The sequence below is a fragment of the Nuphar pumila genome, chromosome 4 (genome assembly GCF_984573655.1).
Source record: "Nuphar pumila chromosome 4, dmNupPumi1.hap1.1, whole genome shotgun sequence".
NCBI classification, from domain to species: domain Eukaryota; kingdom Viridiplantae; phylum Streptophyta; class Magnoliopsida; order Nymphaeales; family Nymphaeaceae; genus Nuphar; species Nuphar pumila.
The window spans coordinates 136,709,448-136,724,422 of record NC_143252.1 but is presented as its reverse complement, the minus strand read 5'-3'; the positions used below and the strand labels follow the sequence as shown (position 1 = coordinate 136,724,422).

Here is a 14,975-nt window from a genome sequence, read left to right as displayed (position 1 = left end):
CAATTTTGGCACATAGCTCTACAATACAACAAAATAGTGGGTTTGATGAAAATATTATTAGTAACTGTAGTGAAAGGTGGATGATTTGGAAATTTAACTATGTATATGGGTGTGTGTGTGTGTGTGTGTGTGTGTGTGTGTCTGATAAGCATCTCTATGATTGAAGGAATGTTTCTATAGGACTGCAGTAAAACCAATACTCTTGTATAGAATTGAGTGTTGAGCAACCATGAAACAATGAGAAGAGAAGATGCACGTAGTAGAAAAGCCATGCAAAGCAAAATGTATGGAGTAACAATGAACGACAGAATGAAAAATGAATGCTACAAAATGTTTCAACCTTACTGCCAATAAAGGGCAAAAAAATAAGAACATCACCTAAGAAGCTTTGGACATGTTGAATAGAAATTTTGCCACAAGATGATTAAGGTTGATTAAATACAAGGGGGAATGCAATTCACCTAAGACGTTTTGTGATTCAGACCGTCATGTTTATAGAACTCATTGTCATGCTTCTTTCTGTTTTCATTTCTCCATCGTTACCCATAATTCCCCATTATCTTTCCTTTGCATTGTTATTTTTTGTGATTCTCTAATTTTCTCCGTTGTGACTAACCCAACATGCTATAATAGTTTCTTGCTCTCTAGGATCTATTTTGACGCTCTATGTTTCCCAGTCTTGACTGGTAATATCCAAAAATGCATCATCTTTTTTTCTTTCTCTAAGGTTCGCTATGTGTTTAAAGTATCTTAGTTTGAAATGCATTAGGTTAGAACCATTAGACATGCTGTAATAACCTCATTTTTTTTTCTCTCTTATTATTAAGAGGTATTTAAAATAAAGCGTAAGTGGGCTTGGGATCCAAATCTCGAATCAAAGACCCAAAAAGGGGAAATCACGAAATAAACTATGTGAGGTCCCGTGGTTGGATCCATATGGATCCGACTTGCAGATCCATTCCGCAAAAATATCACGGATCCAGAATCTAGACCGTGTCTGGATCCCGGATATCCATCTCAGAACCGGACCCGGCCCGCACCCTATAAGGTTAATGAAATAAAACGTAAGGGCGCTACAGGGCCGCCCCGATGAGGAAGAGCATTAGGGTTCTCTCAGAACCCTAACGCAGGTAAGAGCTCGGCGAAGGGGAGGGTTTTTGCGGAGCCGCCTCGCACGAAGTGGCCTTCTGTAACCGCCGGGGCCACTTTTCCCCCCTATTCTATCCTTTTAAGCAACGCAGAGGGAAAGGAGGCCCTCACGCGCAGCTCCTCTCCCCCTCTCTCTCGTTTGACTCCCTGCTTGCGGTAGCCGACGACATCGGTCGACGACGACGCCTCCAGGTAAGCATTCGTCTCCCTGTTCTGTCTCCCCCTCGGTTTTATCTCCCCTCTTTCCCCTTTGCCTCTCTAGGGTCGGTAGGGAGCCGACGCCCCCCTGCGGCAACTCTCCCCCTCGGTATTGTTTTCGCCGGGAGGACGGCAGGGAGCCGACGACCCCCTGCCGCGTCATTTTCCCCTCTCTCTCTCTCTCTCTCTCTCTCTCTCTCTCTCTCTCTCTCTCTCTCTCTCTCTCTCTCTCTCTCTCTCTCTCTCTCTCTCTCTCTCTCTCTCTCTCTTTCTCTGCAAGTGCTTCTCTTCAACGCTCCTAGCGGTTAGGGTTTCTTGAGGATTGGTTTGTTGCCGACTTGTTCTTCTTCTTTTAATTGTCGTTGCTCTTTGGTTTGATGATGGAAGTCCTGACCGTATAGAAATGGAAGTAGTTTAGTTCCTAATATGCATTGTCGTCATTCATTCAATCAACAGTTTGAGGGTTTATCTAGGATTTGGCAATGCAGAGCGGATTTTCTTGTATGTTTTTACTTTTTGTTTTATTTTCTCGAATCTTGGTAGGAAGAGAAATTGCCGGACTCATAGAGAATGACTGTGTGTGTGAGTGTGTAACAATGATGTGATGTGGTTCCTTCTCTAGTTTTCCTTCATCCTGTTCGTTTTTGTGGTGCAATTAAGGTTTGAGAGTGAGGAATTCTTTAACGTAAGTACTCAGAAAATGTTGTTAGGCTATTCAATCACTCGGCGTCCTACTCCTAGGAAATAGTTTTGAAGTTGAGTTCGGTGCGGATAAACTCCTGTTATTCTGACTTTGTTGCATGAGATTCTCATGAGATCTCTGGTCTTAGGTGGGTCCTTGTACCCTAGGGTTCACGATTTGGTCAATTCATTAATGAATTGTTTATCGCACATGTTCACAGAGAATTTGGTGGGTAGGAGCAGTGGGTGCTCGTCACCTTGTTTTGGGGCGTTGCAAGTTCAAAAAAAAAAAAAACAATGATGGGGTTGGATATCTAGTCCGGTCCGGACTCACCGAGTGGCTGAACCCGCACACGCAGCCTCCCTGTTCTCCTCTCTTCATTCTTTTAGACTTTTCACTGCGGTGATTTTTCTCCCTATATTCGATAGACGTCCGCGACGCCGCCGATTGAGTCGTTCCTCGCCATCGACATTTCTAAGTTTTCATGCAAAGCATCGGTTTAAAGGTATGGGTTCTTTCTTTTGATTCATGTGATAAATAGAATATCGATTCGATCTCCATGCAATATTTAGTGTAAATCCATGGTTAAAGAGTGATTCTACATGTTCAGTCTAGATTACATGGATAAGGATCCATAGATCCTCTATTATATGGGTGTTTGCAGTTCTTTACACATAAAAATTCTGTGTACGGGGTGTTTATACAAAAACGGATTCATATTGGGTTATGATCAAGATTCATGCTACTTTAATCTGTGTTTTCTGTTCTTGGATTGGGTTCTCGCTGGATGTATTGTGAATGGCTTGATTGATGCTTAAAAATTGATTTTTTGGCATAGTTAAGATCAATGCTTAGGTGGTGATTAGGTTTGCAAAATCGTTTTCAAGTTCATTGACTCAGCAAATTGCATATGGCTATATGTGAATTCTCATATGGAAAGCGTTCATGTTATTCCCTGATGTACATGTGTTAAAGGTTTATTCTTTCTTTCTACGCATGGGAATGTATGGACATGTGCGTGTATTCAAAACATGGATCATGAAAGTTTATTGTTGTTGCACTCGCATGATTATATACTTGTATGCATGTTTTGCCAAAGGTGAATCAAAGAAAAATGATATTTCTCTTATGCTTAGAATCAACATGTTATGCTTAATTAAGACATCAGTGCAATGTTGCTTGCATATGCTTGTGCATACATGGAATTGATGTATTTTGGCACGTACCTCATGGCGTGCGTGTTCACATATTTTAAGGTGAACTGGTTCATGAATAAAAGTATGCATTTGACTTGAGTATGCATCTAAATTGAACAAAGACATACTTATGAATATTTATGTGGCATGCACATTATACATGCTTGCATTTCTGAATTTGCATATAAATTTCCAAAATGTGTGGTGTACATGTGTTTTGGTTCTCGAAACATGTCAAGATTTAGAATTATTTATATGCTTTGACTTGATGTGATATGCTTAGGCATCATACTATGTGAAGATTGTTTCAAATGCATGTGCATACATGAATTGATATGTGTACATAAATGCAGGAGTTGTTCACTTGTACTAATTTAGATGATTCATGAGTGAATGCATGTATGTGGAATGATTTCGTAAAGGCACATACACATGAATGGTGAACACATGCATATGAATGTGACATATAATGCACATGGTTAAATTGGCATATATAAATATGCATTTGGAAGCATATTGACATCATTGCATCATTGCAAGTTATTATGGTTTTTGCGTATGATGCACCGATGGTCTAAATGAATCATCACAAGCCTTAAGAGCCTTGAGCTTTGGTTGCTCTTTCTTTAATTGTTTAAATCCATCGCAAAAATCACATTTATATTATGGTTTTAATTGTTTTGTTCTATTGTTGTCATGGGTGGTAGACCATGAAGAGTTGCGCATGCTGATTTGCAAGCTTATGGTTGCATGTTGATTTACAAGCCTATGTTATTAATTTTGCATGTTGATTTGCGAATGTAATTTTATTGCACTATATTGCACTGTTCTATGTGTTTCCACTGGCGGGAGTTCCGTGATGGTTCTCGCAGAGGTAGATGTGAGCTTTTGCCTTGTTTTTACATGCTGAATTGCAAAACTCAATAATTGACTTTTAATAAAAAGATAATGAATAAGAACAGTGTAATATACATTCTGGGATCTCCCATTTGGAGAATGGAAATCTTAGAGGTCTGGTCTTGGGGAGAATGTGAGGATACAGAAACTTCGTGTGATTTATTTTGTCCCCTGAACCCGATATTGAGGTTCTTTCTCCTAGCCACAGTTTTAGGGAGAGTCCGCCATTTTGCCTCGGGTAGTGTGTTTGACACAGCTGTTGTTGTTTTGGTACCAAGAAAGTAGCACTTGTGGGCGTGGGGTGTCCCTTGTGTCCCCGACATTAGATGTAGAAGTTTAATGTTCCGATGGATGGTGATGTTTTCTGATATCGGTCGAGGGATAAGTTTGGAACCCAGTAATAAAATACAAATTGCGTGTTAAGCTACCCTGAGAACCTAACTTGACCTCAGGGATTTTACCCGTTTGGTGTATCCACGGGCAACGGTAATTAAAAAGAGAAACTTAAATTATATGCATTTAATAAGGCATGCATATGGAAAGAAAAACTTTAATGAAAGATAATAAAGTGTTCATCCATTGCACATAAATCATGCATATGTCTGTTATGTACTAGAACATGCATATGTTATCTGTTCCCTTAATTGTTACATGTTAGTGGATGCATGATGTTTAATCTCTAATGTCTTATTTAAATTGTGATTCATGCTATTGCTCAATGATTTTTCTTGCTTAGAAATTATTATCGGTTGCATGATTGCTTAATTGAAATTATGAAGTTGCATAATTGTTTTCCTCTAAATGTTTGCATGAAATCGTATATGTATTCTTTTATCTCACTTGTTTCATTAGAAGTACATGTGCTCAGGATTTCGATTCTGATACCCTACTTCTATGGTTTTTCGCAGTCGCAGGTGATCAGTCAAGCGACTGACTTCTGAGAGAGTTACGAGTGTCACCTTATTGCTGAACAGTTCACAAAAGGACAGTGTGGCTCAGTTTTTTGTTATTTACTTTTATGTCATTTAAAATAGCTTTGATATGTCTTTTGCAATTATTATTAGATGCTCCTTCTTTCGTGATTAATAAATAATGAGTTGTTATGAGTTGTGATGATAAGTGTAAGCTCTATTGTAGTGTGTGGTTATCCAGCTGAAATTGGAATTGGAAGGATCCCAGGTCTCTGGGATTGTTTCTGCACTTTTAAAAAAAAAAAGTTCCGCACATTTTCAAGGGGTATGAGTTGGGGTCGTTACATATGCAACCTTAGCTTATTTCTTACTACCAATCATTGTATTTGTTCATCACAAAGACAACTTCTATTAATCCAATTTGTTTAACACAAGGTTGAATAACCCTTCGGATAATTTGTATTGTAGGGATGGGAGAATTTTGTTATGCAAAGACTTACAGTTATACAAGAGCTCACTGGAAAGGAAGAAACATGAAGTTTATCCCAGATGACATAATTAATCATGGTGGTAAAAATTGCACGACTTTCATATGCTACTTACCTGAAATAGTTCACTTCGCTCATTCCTTAATGAACTAAGAAATGAAAGAAAACAGCATGTTTGAATACCAAAATCTGTGTGCAGGCCACTCCAATCAAATGATTTCCTGCAAATATTAGAAGAATCATAAGTCTAACGACTGAACAATATACAGAAGAATGACTAATTAGGACTCTACAGAAGACAGAATGTCCAGGATGATAGGTCCAAAACCAAAAATTACTGAAAGGAAAAAACTCAAACTAAAATCCTGCAGAACTTCATGACATCAATCAATTATAAAATGCAAAACAAACGAAGAACTGCTTAGACTACTGAATCCAAATTTCCTTGCCTGAATCCTATAGTAAACTTCTTAAGATTGAAGAAATACATTTAAGATTTACACTTTTCATTTTTAATCATCATTTTCATCTTATAAATGTGTACAAGCTGAAATTGGAATTACCATAAACCCTTTGATAAGCAAGAGGCACAGAGAAAATTTGTGTTGTTAGCTCTATATCTATGTCACCGGGATACGGGTACGGAGGGTACAAGGTAATTCCACAAAATGTGGGTACGCTGCTATATATATATATATATATATATATATATATATATATAAAGAGTTTGGGTCCGGTAACGAAGACGTGTTATAAAAGGGGAAGGGCTACGCCCCTTCCCCTTTTTGTTTTTCTCTCTCGAAAGTTCTCCCCCTTTCCTCTCTCTCGAAAGTTGCAGCAAGAAGAAGAAGAGGAGTCGAGCCCCAATGATCGGTGAGTCTCTCTCTCTCTCTGGACAGAAAGTGAGGGTTTCGGGAGATGAGAGAGAGGGAGGAGGTTTATCAGGTAAAAATTTTGAAAAAAAAATGGTCTGAGACCGGACCCGACCTGCAGCGTACCGGTACCGCATCTGGTACCCGCGCCCATGTCGACACGGGTACGCCGGACAATCTGCCGTGTCGGGGTAACATAGCTCTATATTGATGACTGAGCTCCCTCAAAACACATTCTTCCTTGACAACTTGAATTTTTAAAAGAGACACATCTGATGGAAAGATAACCATGAGTAATCTGAAAACAAAAGCAATCATGTATGCCACAAAGATTGGAAATGGTCTCATGAAACTTGTTCTTCAAATCTATTTCAAAGAAGGCTGAGAAGAGACAAGGATGTGGAGGCCAAAATTGTACACATATCACAACAAGAAGATAGAGAGGGAAGATAGAAGAAGAACCAAGAAGGAAACTTCATTAAGATAAAAATAAAAAAGGTGACAACAATATAGAGGTCGATCCCTTCTCTAACCACTAAAATGAAACAGGACAAAATGACAATATTACAAAAGATGACAAGAATACCCCTCCAAATAACATGATATACATGAGGGGCAGCACATACAAAAGTGGTACACTATTTCACATAACAACACAACTATTCGGCATTGCACCACAACAAAGCCCATGAACCTCTTTACTAAGGTTATAGAGCCATAAAAATGAAAAAAAAAGGACAAGTATCCCAGGCCAAGTTACAAAGCAATAAAGAGAAGACTTGAAAAATGCCAACCATGCACAAGGGTTCCTTGTTGTATGAGACAATATAATAAACTTGTAATAACAATAAAATTTGATTTGTAATGAGGGCAATTGTTTGATTATGACCATAACAAAAGAGAATTGATCGCTACTCAAAAAATTTACTTTTTCCTCTTTAATACATGAAACATAAGACTAGTGTTGTTGAAAAATAACAATGACAACTTGAAAGTACTTAACATTAGCAAATGCATTTAACACACATACTCCAAGAATTTACAAACATTTAATATGGTAAGATACATTTTCTTTTCAATGAACCACCGGTCAGTAAGGGTTTGTTTGATGGCTTGTCCAGGATTGGACGAAATGAACAAACAAAATGGACAGAACACTCGTTCTATTCGTTTTGTAACAACTATACCAAGTCCAACATTTGTTTCAACCATACATAGATGTGTTCCAAATGTCCATTGTTTGTTGACGATGAGCGAACAACTTGGACAGACATGGATAATGGTCGGATTACTTCATTTTGGATCATATGACCTGATCCGCCCACCATTTTACATGTTTTAACAAGTTTATAATGGATTTTTGCCTCGTATACGGATCCAATTACGAATGTATGTCTAAAATCATGAATTTTTGCCTCGAATATCGATCTCAAATTGGATCCAATTACCATAACATAAAAAATGTATGTAAAACAAATACGCAACAATTTTTTCGATATCACGCCATTATAATTGATATCGGATATGGATCCAATTATGAACGTATGTCTAAAATCATGGATTTTTTACCCAAATTGGATCCAAATACCATAACATAAAAAAAAAAACATTTAAAATCTAAAATCTTGGATTGGATCTAAAAACTAAAAATGTTTAAAATTTGAGTATTTTGAGAAAAAATAAGAATTTATATTTTTTTATATATAAATAATTTTATCAATATCATATTACATCTAATTATGAAAGTTTATCATAAAAATATCAAATCCTATTAAATCAAATTAACTATAAAAATCAAATTATCCAACCCTATTAAATCGTAAAACCTTACAATGCAAGAAAATAAATAATAAATAAACCATAAAAATCATAAAATATAAGAAAAATAAATCATAAAATTAAATAAAAAAACCCTAATTCAAACCTTAATCAAAGAAAATAAAAAAAACAGCTCTAATCAAATACAATAAATGCCCTAAACAAATTAACTATAAAAATCCTTAATTAAAAATTTTTTATTTAAAGCCCTAATCATAGAAAATAAAAATAAAAACAAATCAAATCAAAGAAAACCCTAATCAAATTAACAATAAAAATCCCTAATCGAAGAAAATCAAATAAAAAAACCCTAATCAAATTAACTACAAAAATCCCTAATTTAAGAAATTTGATTCAAATGCCTAACCAATGAAAATCAAAATAAAAAACCTTAATTAATGAAAAACAAAGAAAACTAATCAATGGAAATCAAAGAAAAAACCCTAAAAATGGGGGAAGAACGAAGAAGAAGAAGGGGGAAGAAAAAGGGGACACTGCCGGACTCGCAGGCAGCAGCAGCACCGGCGCTAGTGATCCCCGGCGCCGGCCTCGTCCCTCGCTGTTGACTGCAGTTGGGAGAGAGAGAGAGAGAGAGATTTTCCTGTGAGAGAGAGAGGAGAGGAGAATGAGAGTCGGAGGACCCCTTCCCCCAACTTTTTTTTTCAAACACACCATACCCCGCGTCTACGTTCTAAACATAACAGGGGGGTGTTACGAAAAATACTCTCCAACATGGACGTGGCGGAAGCATTCCGCTCGTCCGCCGCACCCAATGATTGATTCAACCCTTGTTCCCAACGGGGTTTCAGTCTGTAATCCAGCAAGGACAGGGGATCAAACAAACCTTAAAGTCCTCCATAATACTACCTTCGCAAGAGCATCACAATAGATTGCTCTAAGAAGGGCATACAACAAAAAATTTATATGCCTGATATGATACTCAGAATCATCAAGGACCAGAGATAAAAAAAAATCATATTGGACACTTCAGCAACTTAAAGGTAAATAACTGAAGAAGAAAAATTGCATATGTACCTTTTACTATAGAGTGGTGACCCCCCTGTTGATTGACCACATTCATCTCCCATATTAAGAACAGGAATGCCAAGAGATACATAGAGGATAAATAGAAAATTGCGAATCTGCAAAGAACAAGGAAGAATCAGAATCAACCAAATGCACGATGTTACTGCAATTCAAAGTGGAAGTGCCACCTGTCTCATTCGTATTTCCAGAACTTTAATTTTGCTCGTTTCACCCTCTTCACCACAATTCCAACTGAAAAAGATAGGAATGAATATGGGACCATATAAAAAATTAAAGGTTTGAAATTTTTTAAGTACTCTAGATCATAAAAATCCAATCTATGCATAAAAAAAATGCAATCAAGAGTCAGTTCTTACATTTTTTTATCATGAAAATCGCAACTGTACTTTCAGAGTCACCAAAGAATGCTTTTAAATATGATCTTAAAAATGGTTTGGACAGTTTTTATCTTAATTTGGTTGGAGGGTCCTCCTTCCCTATATATATAGTGGGGTGGAGCTGCCTGCACCCTAGAACAGGCAAACAATAGCAAATGTGTCCCCACCATTGATCGCTTCATCAATGATGCTATTAGCACTAATATGGTCTTTACTCTTCAACGGCGATCAATGGCCACCATTAAATGTTATTTTAGCATATATATATATATGAAGACACTATCGAATTGTTGATAAGCATTACCTTAACCATTAATAGGTCATGAGCAACCTAAACATAAACTTTTCTAGTTTTTCAGAAACTTGAATTCCAAGAATGAAAGAGTTGCTATACAACGGCCAAAAGAATCCTTTTCTCAACACACACAAGCATCAGCTGCAAAATCCTCTTGAAAATCCATGCTAGGTTGATCTGAGATGACTATTTGCATGGGATTTTGCATGGGATTAATAGATTCTATGCTTTATTAGTACATCGTTGAAAATGAGCATATTGGTTTTGTTAGATGGTGGTAATGGGCTTTTAAATAATCATGCAGAAAGCTTACATCAGCAATGACATTTGAATGTGCATGTTTATGAGAGAGAGAGAGAGAGAACGTGTTGTGTGTATGCCAAGTTACGCCAAACACATGATCACTCAAAAAGTTGTTAAAATATGTATATATATATACATATACTTATATATATATATACATTCGTATATATATATAAGTATATATATACAGTTTCCCTTTTCTTGAAATACCCGATAGGGGTATTTTTGTAAAACCACAAATGTAACCTTTTTATTTTTACATTTTTCTTTTTTCTCTTTTTTTTTCCTTTTTCCTTTTTTATTTTCTCTTTTTTGTAAGACCACAAGGGCCCCACACATGTAGTCGTTGGGGCCCCAACGGTCAGATTTATGACCGTTGGGGCTCCCAACGACTACATGGGAGCCCCTTGTGGTCCCTTCCTTTACACTCCCTCCTCTATAAATAGAGGAGGTATTCTCTTCTTGTAAGCATTGGGTTTTCACCCTTCTCTCCCTTTCTTCAATAATATCCAACTTATGACTTTAAGTCATTTTCTACTTTTGAGAGTTTTGTGTGTGCACTTTTAGTGTTTGTGTTCTTGGCTCTTGTAGTCACTCTTAAAGAGTGTTTTTTGCTCTATTGGTGCTTCCGCCTCTTTTCATTTCATGGTATCAGAGCTCGGTTGGTGATTGGGCTTCTCTTTGTTATCTTGGAACGTGTGCCTCTCAAATTTTTTGAAGAAATGAAGGATATTTGGTGCCGATGGAACGTGATTCTAAAGTGGAGCTTTCTTTTAAGCTAAATGGGTCCAACTATCTCATGTGGGCCTCCGCTATGGAAAATCATCTAAGAGGTAAGAAACTTTGGGGTTTTGTTATGGGAACTACTCCCGAACCCTCTCTTGTTCTCACTAAAATCGAAAATGAGGTTGAAAAAGCTTTAGATGGCGATGAGCGCATCAAAGCTATCAATGACCATCAATCCAAAGTTGAGGATTGGGAAAGTAACCATGCCAAAATTTTGGCATGGTTTATGAACAATGTAGACCTTAAAAATTGTGCTAATATTGCCAAATTTAGAAGGGTCAATGAGGCATGGTTTTTCCTTAAGGGTATGTATACCCAAAAGGATTTTGCTCGACAATTTTTTGTCAAGAAAAAATCCGTTCCACCAAACAAATGGATATGAGTGTCTGGGACTATTTTAGCTCTCTAACCCCTCTTTGGGATGAACTTGCTCTTCTTGAGCCTAAATGGGTGGCTCTGAAAGATATTGAGTTAAGAAGGGAACAAATTGAAAAGGAGCACTTTTTCAATTTCTTCATGGTCTTCGCCCGGAATTTGAACAAGTTAGGGCATCTCTTCTCCATAGAAGCAAAGCCCTACCTATTGAAGACGCCCTTGCCGAAATATGCCAAGAGGAAACTCGACTTGGCTTAAGCATTAAGAGTGATGAAGTTTTGGCCGTTACTAGGCCCGGATCAAATGTTAAAGCCTATAGACCTCCTCACTTTAACAAAAATAGTAATGGGCCTAGAAAGGGAATAATATGCCATTATTGTAATGAACCGAGACACATTAGACCGGTTTGTCCCAAATTTAAGGGAAAAGTAGCCGCGGTTGGAAAAAATTCTCCAAAGAAGGAAGAAGAAAGTGCCAAAGAGGGAGATATCAAAGAGACTCTTAATCATATCTCTGAAGTTCTCCAACATCTTCTCAAGACTTCTTCTTCAACATCCGGAGCCGCCATCGCCTATTCTTCATCACCTCCAGGTATGTGGATACTAGACTCCGGTGCTTCTTTTCATATGACATCTCATAAAAACTCTCTTTCAAATATTTTTTTCCGAACCCATATCCTCTTATGTTTCAACGGCCGATGGAACATCATTGAAAATTGAAAGTATTGGAACACTTGATTTTAAAAATTCTCAAAACTTTTTCTTTCCTAAAGTAAGAATCGTTCCAAAAATTAATTTAAGTCTTTTTTTCGTTTCTCAAATCACCGATCATGGATGCCAAGTCTCTTTCTCACCTAAAGATTGCACCGTGCAGGATCTCCAGTCAGGGAAGCTGATTGGGCAAGGCCATAGAAGGGGTGATCTCTATTTTATGGACTTTTTGACTCTTCCATCTAACAACTCCACGATTTATGTTTCTTCTTAGCAAACTTTCGGTCTTCTCCCCGTAAAGTTTGAGGGGGCGTGTTAAAATATGTATATATATATACATATACTTATATATATATATATATATATATATATACATTCATATATATATAAGTATATATATACATATATGTATATATATACAGTTTCCCTTTTCTTGAAATACCCGATAGGGGTATTTTTGTAAAACCACAATGTAACCTTTTTATTTTTACATTTTTCTTTTTTCTCTTTTTTCTCTTTCCTTTTTTCTTTTTTATTTTCTCTTTTTTGTAAGACCACAAGGGCCCCACACATGTAGTCGTTGGGGCCCCAACGATCAGATTTATGACCGTTGGGGCTCCCAACGACTACATGGGAGCCCCTTGTGGTCCCTTCCTTTACACTCCCTCCTCTATAAATAGAGGTATTCTCCTCTTGTAAGCATTGGGTTTTCACCCTTCTCTCCCTTTCTTCAATAATATCCAACTTATGACTTTAAGTCATTTTCTACTTTTGAGAGTTTTGTGTGTGCACTTTTAGTGTTTGTGTTCTTGGCTCTTGTAGTCACTCTTAAAGAGTGCTTTTTGCTCTATTGGTGCTTCCGCCTTTTTTCATTTCAAAAGTGAATATTGTAAGTTATTGTGGTTAAGAAAATTCACTAAACTAGGTCATTTGTCAAACAAAGAACAATAATTTTAAATTAGGTTAGTTGTTTGCTAACGGCTTGTCATCTTATCATCCAAAAAATAAAACAAAGTTTTCAAGGAAAGTTTTTCTTCAGGTTTGTTCCATTATCAGGTTTCTTTGTGCCATTCAAACACCCCCCACCCCCCCGACCCTCCCGAAAAAAAAATGAGAGGGGAAAGGAAAATATATAGAAATAAACAGTTAAACCAGTTTCACATCAAGGCTATTGTTGTTCAAAGTCAAAAGAAAGAAAGGAACTTTGGCACTATTAGTATTAACCATGACAAATCACCAAGTCTAAGTACTTGAGATAGACACTGGGTTCATAACCTTTCTTAATCGAGCATCATAATTTTATAACTGCTTAAGTAACATGAAAAATTGACAGCCTATGGACATAAATGCTATCTTGAAATTTCACTAGTTTTGAAAATTGTGACTAGCATTTCATCTCAATGGTCTTGCAGTTACCAAGAAAACCTTATGAATCCATTTTTCAGTGATCATCCTAACAATAAAACATGATAAATATAAAAATATTGGAAAAAAGGTCAGAAAATTCACCTTAATTCTGAAGAGACCTCGCTCCCACTGCAACAAATTATAGATGACTATCACTAACAACCACACTACAATCAAAATGAAATAAACATGCTACTGACCATGCTGGAGTATATCAATAGCGTCTTAGCAAGACACTTCTCAAAGAAGCATCCATACCTGAAACTGACTAAGTCTACAAGTGGCAGCCCAAAGTTCCTTGTGACAAAATTAAAGGAAAATCCAGGCCCCCTACCATCTGAGAAGATGTCTCCACTGCCATATATTTCAATGAATTAAGGCATAAACCAGATGTATATCAACAGTATATAAACATTTGAATGTGTTGCAGATCTCCTTTCGAATAAAATATATACAAACTGATGGGCTACAATGAAAATGCATGTCAAACCAAACAGAGCTGTTTTTGGCTTTACATGTCACAAATCTGCCTAAACTTAAAAATTTAAAGAGATGAATTTCAACTTTTCTGGAGAGATATACCATAATTTTGACTAGCATTTCTCAGAATATGAGTACAATATTTTGCATTTATATCATTTTGCATATTTTGCATATTTTTCTTTAGATGACACTTTTAGCAGTATTCTTTGTAGTTGTGTTTGGTTACAAACCTGACTTGTTTTAAGAGAACTTGCCTTAAATGCACTCAGTTTCCTTGTCACAGGTTGTAATTTGCAAGAACCAAGTGTGTATTGAATGATCTAAGCAGATGTGCATGAGCTATGAATGCTAGCATATGGAAGTGTATTGGTAACAATAAGTAGCAAATAGTTGAAAATATAAACACAGGAAATCATGAAATAATACCTCGCACAAACACGAGTTGCAAGACTGCTCAAGAGACCTTCTCCCCTCAAAAAATTCCTCACATCATAACAAAAATTCGGATTAATCTCTGCCCACTTTCTCCAATGTGGAAAAGAAATTTCCTGCCCAAGCACATCAAAAGTTACGAACGTAGACACATGCAAACAAGAGACAGCGGAACATGGTTATACACTTAATAATACCTTAAATGACGCCCCAAGAGGAGAAAAGCTATCAGCAATGAGCTTAGTATTGGAAAGAATTGGATCAAAAGCAATAGCCTCTACCAAAGTGGACCGGGTTAAAACCCCTGTGGATGGCCCTTCAATGAGGGATGCAGCATTAAGGAAACAAAATCCATCAATGTGATAATCATTCACCCAATGCCGGAGACTGTCCAGAATCTAGTAAATAAATGTGCACTAGTTAAAATAGCAATGAATTGCAAAGTAAGAAACCATCACCATGAATTCCAACAATTAAAAAACTTGCAAATATAGAACATTTAACACATGACTATCCAACATATAAGCCAAACCCTTCTATTATGTGAGT

The 14,975-nt window shown here is 36.9% G+C and overlaps 1 protein-coding gene across 5 annotated transcripts in view; it reads right to left on the bottom strand.

Annotated features, from left to right (window-relative positions):
- DBE1 (debranching enzyme 1) overlaps positions 1 to 14,975 on the bottom strand; it is a 170,901-nt gene that overhangs the window by 48,959 nt on the left and 106,967 nt on the right. For all 5 annotated transcript variants that reach the window (XM_090003691.1, XM_090003692.1, XM_090003694.1 and 2 more), the window contains 7 exons: positions 14,624 to 14,824; positions 14,421 to 14,542; positions 13,770 to 13,865; positions 13,614 to 13,640; positions 9,426 to 9,489; positions 9,247 to 9,353; positions 5,637 to 5,742 (listed from right to left, as the gene is read on the bottom strand). In XM_090003691.1, the coding sequence (XP_089859817.1) occupies positions 5,637 to 5,742; positions 9,247 to 9,353; positions 9,426 to 9,489; positions 13,614 to 13,640; positions 13,770 to 13,865; positions 14,421 to 14,542; positions 14,624 to 14,824 (723 nt within the window). The remainder of the gene's footprint in view (positions 1 to 5,636; positions 5,743 to 9,246; positions 9,354 to 9,425; positions 9,490 to 13,613; positions 13,641 to 13,769; positions 13,866 to 14,420; positions 14,543 to 14,623; positions 14,825 to 14,975) is intronic.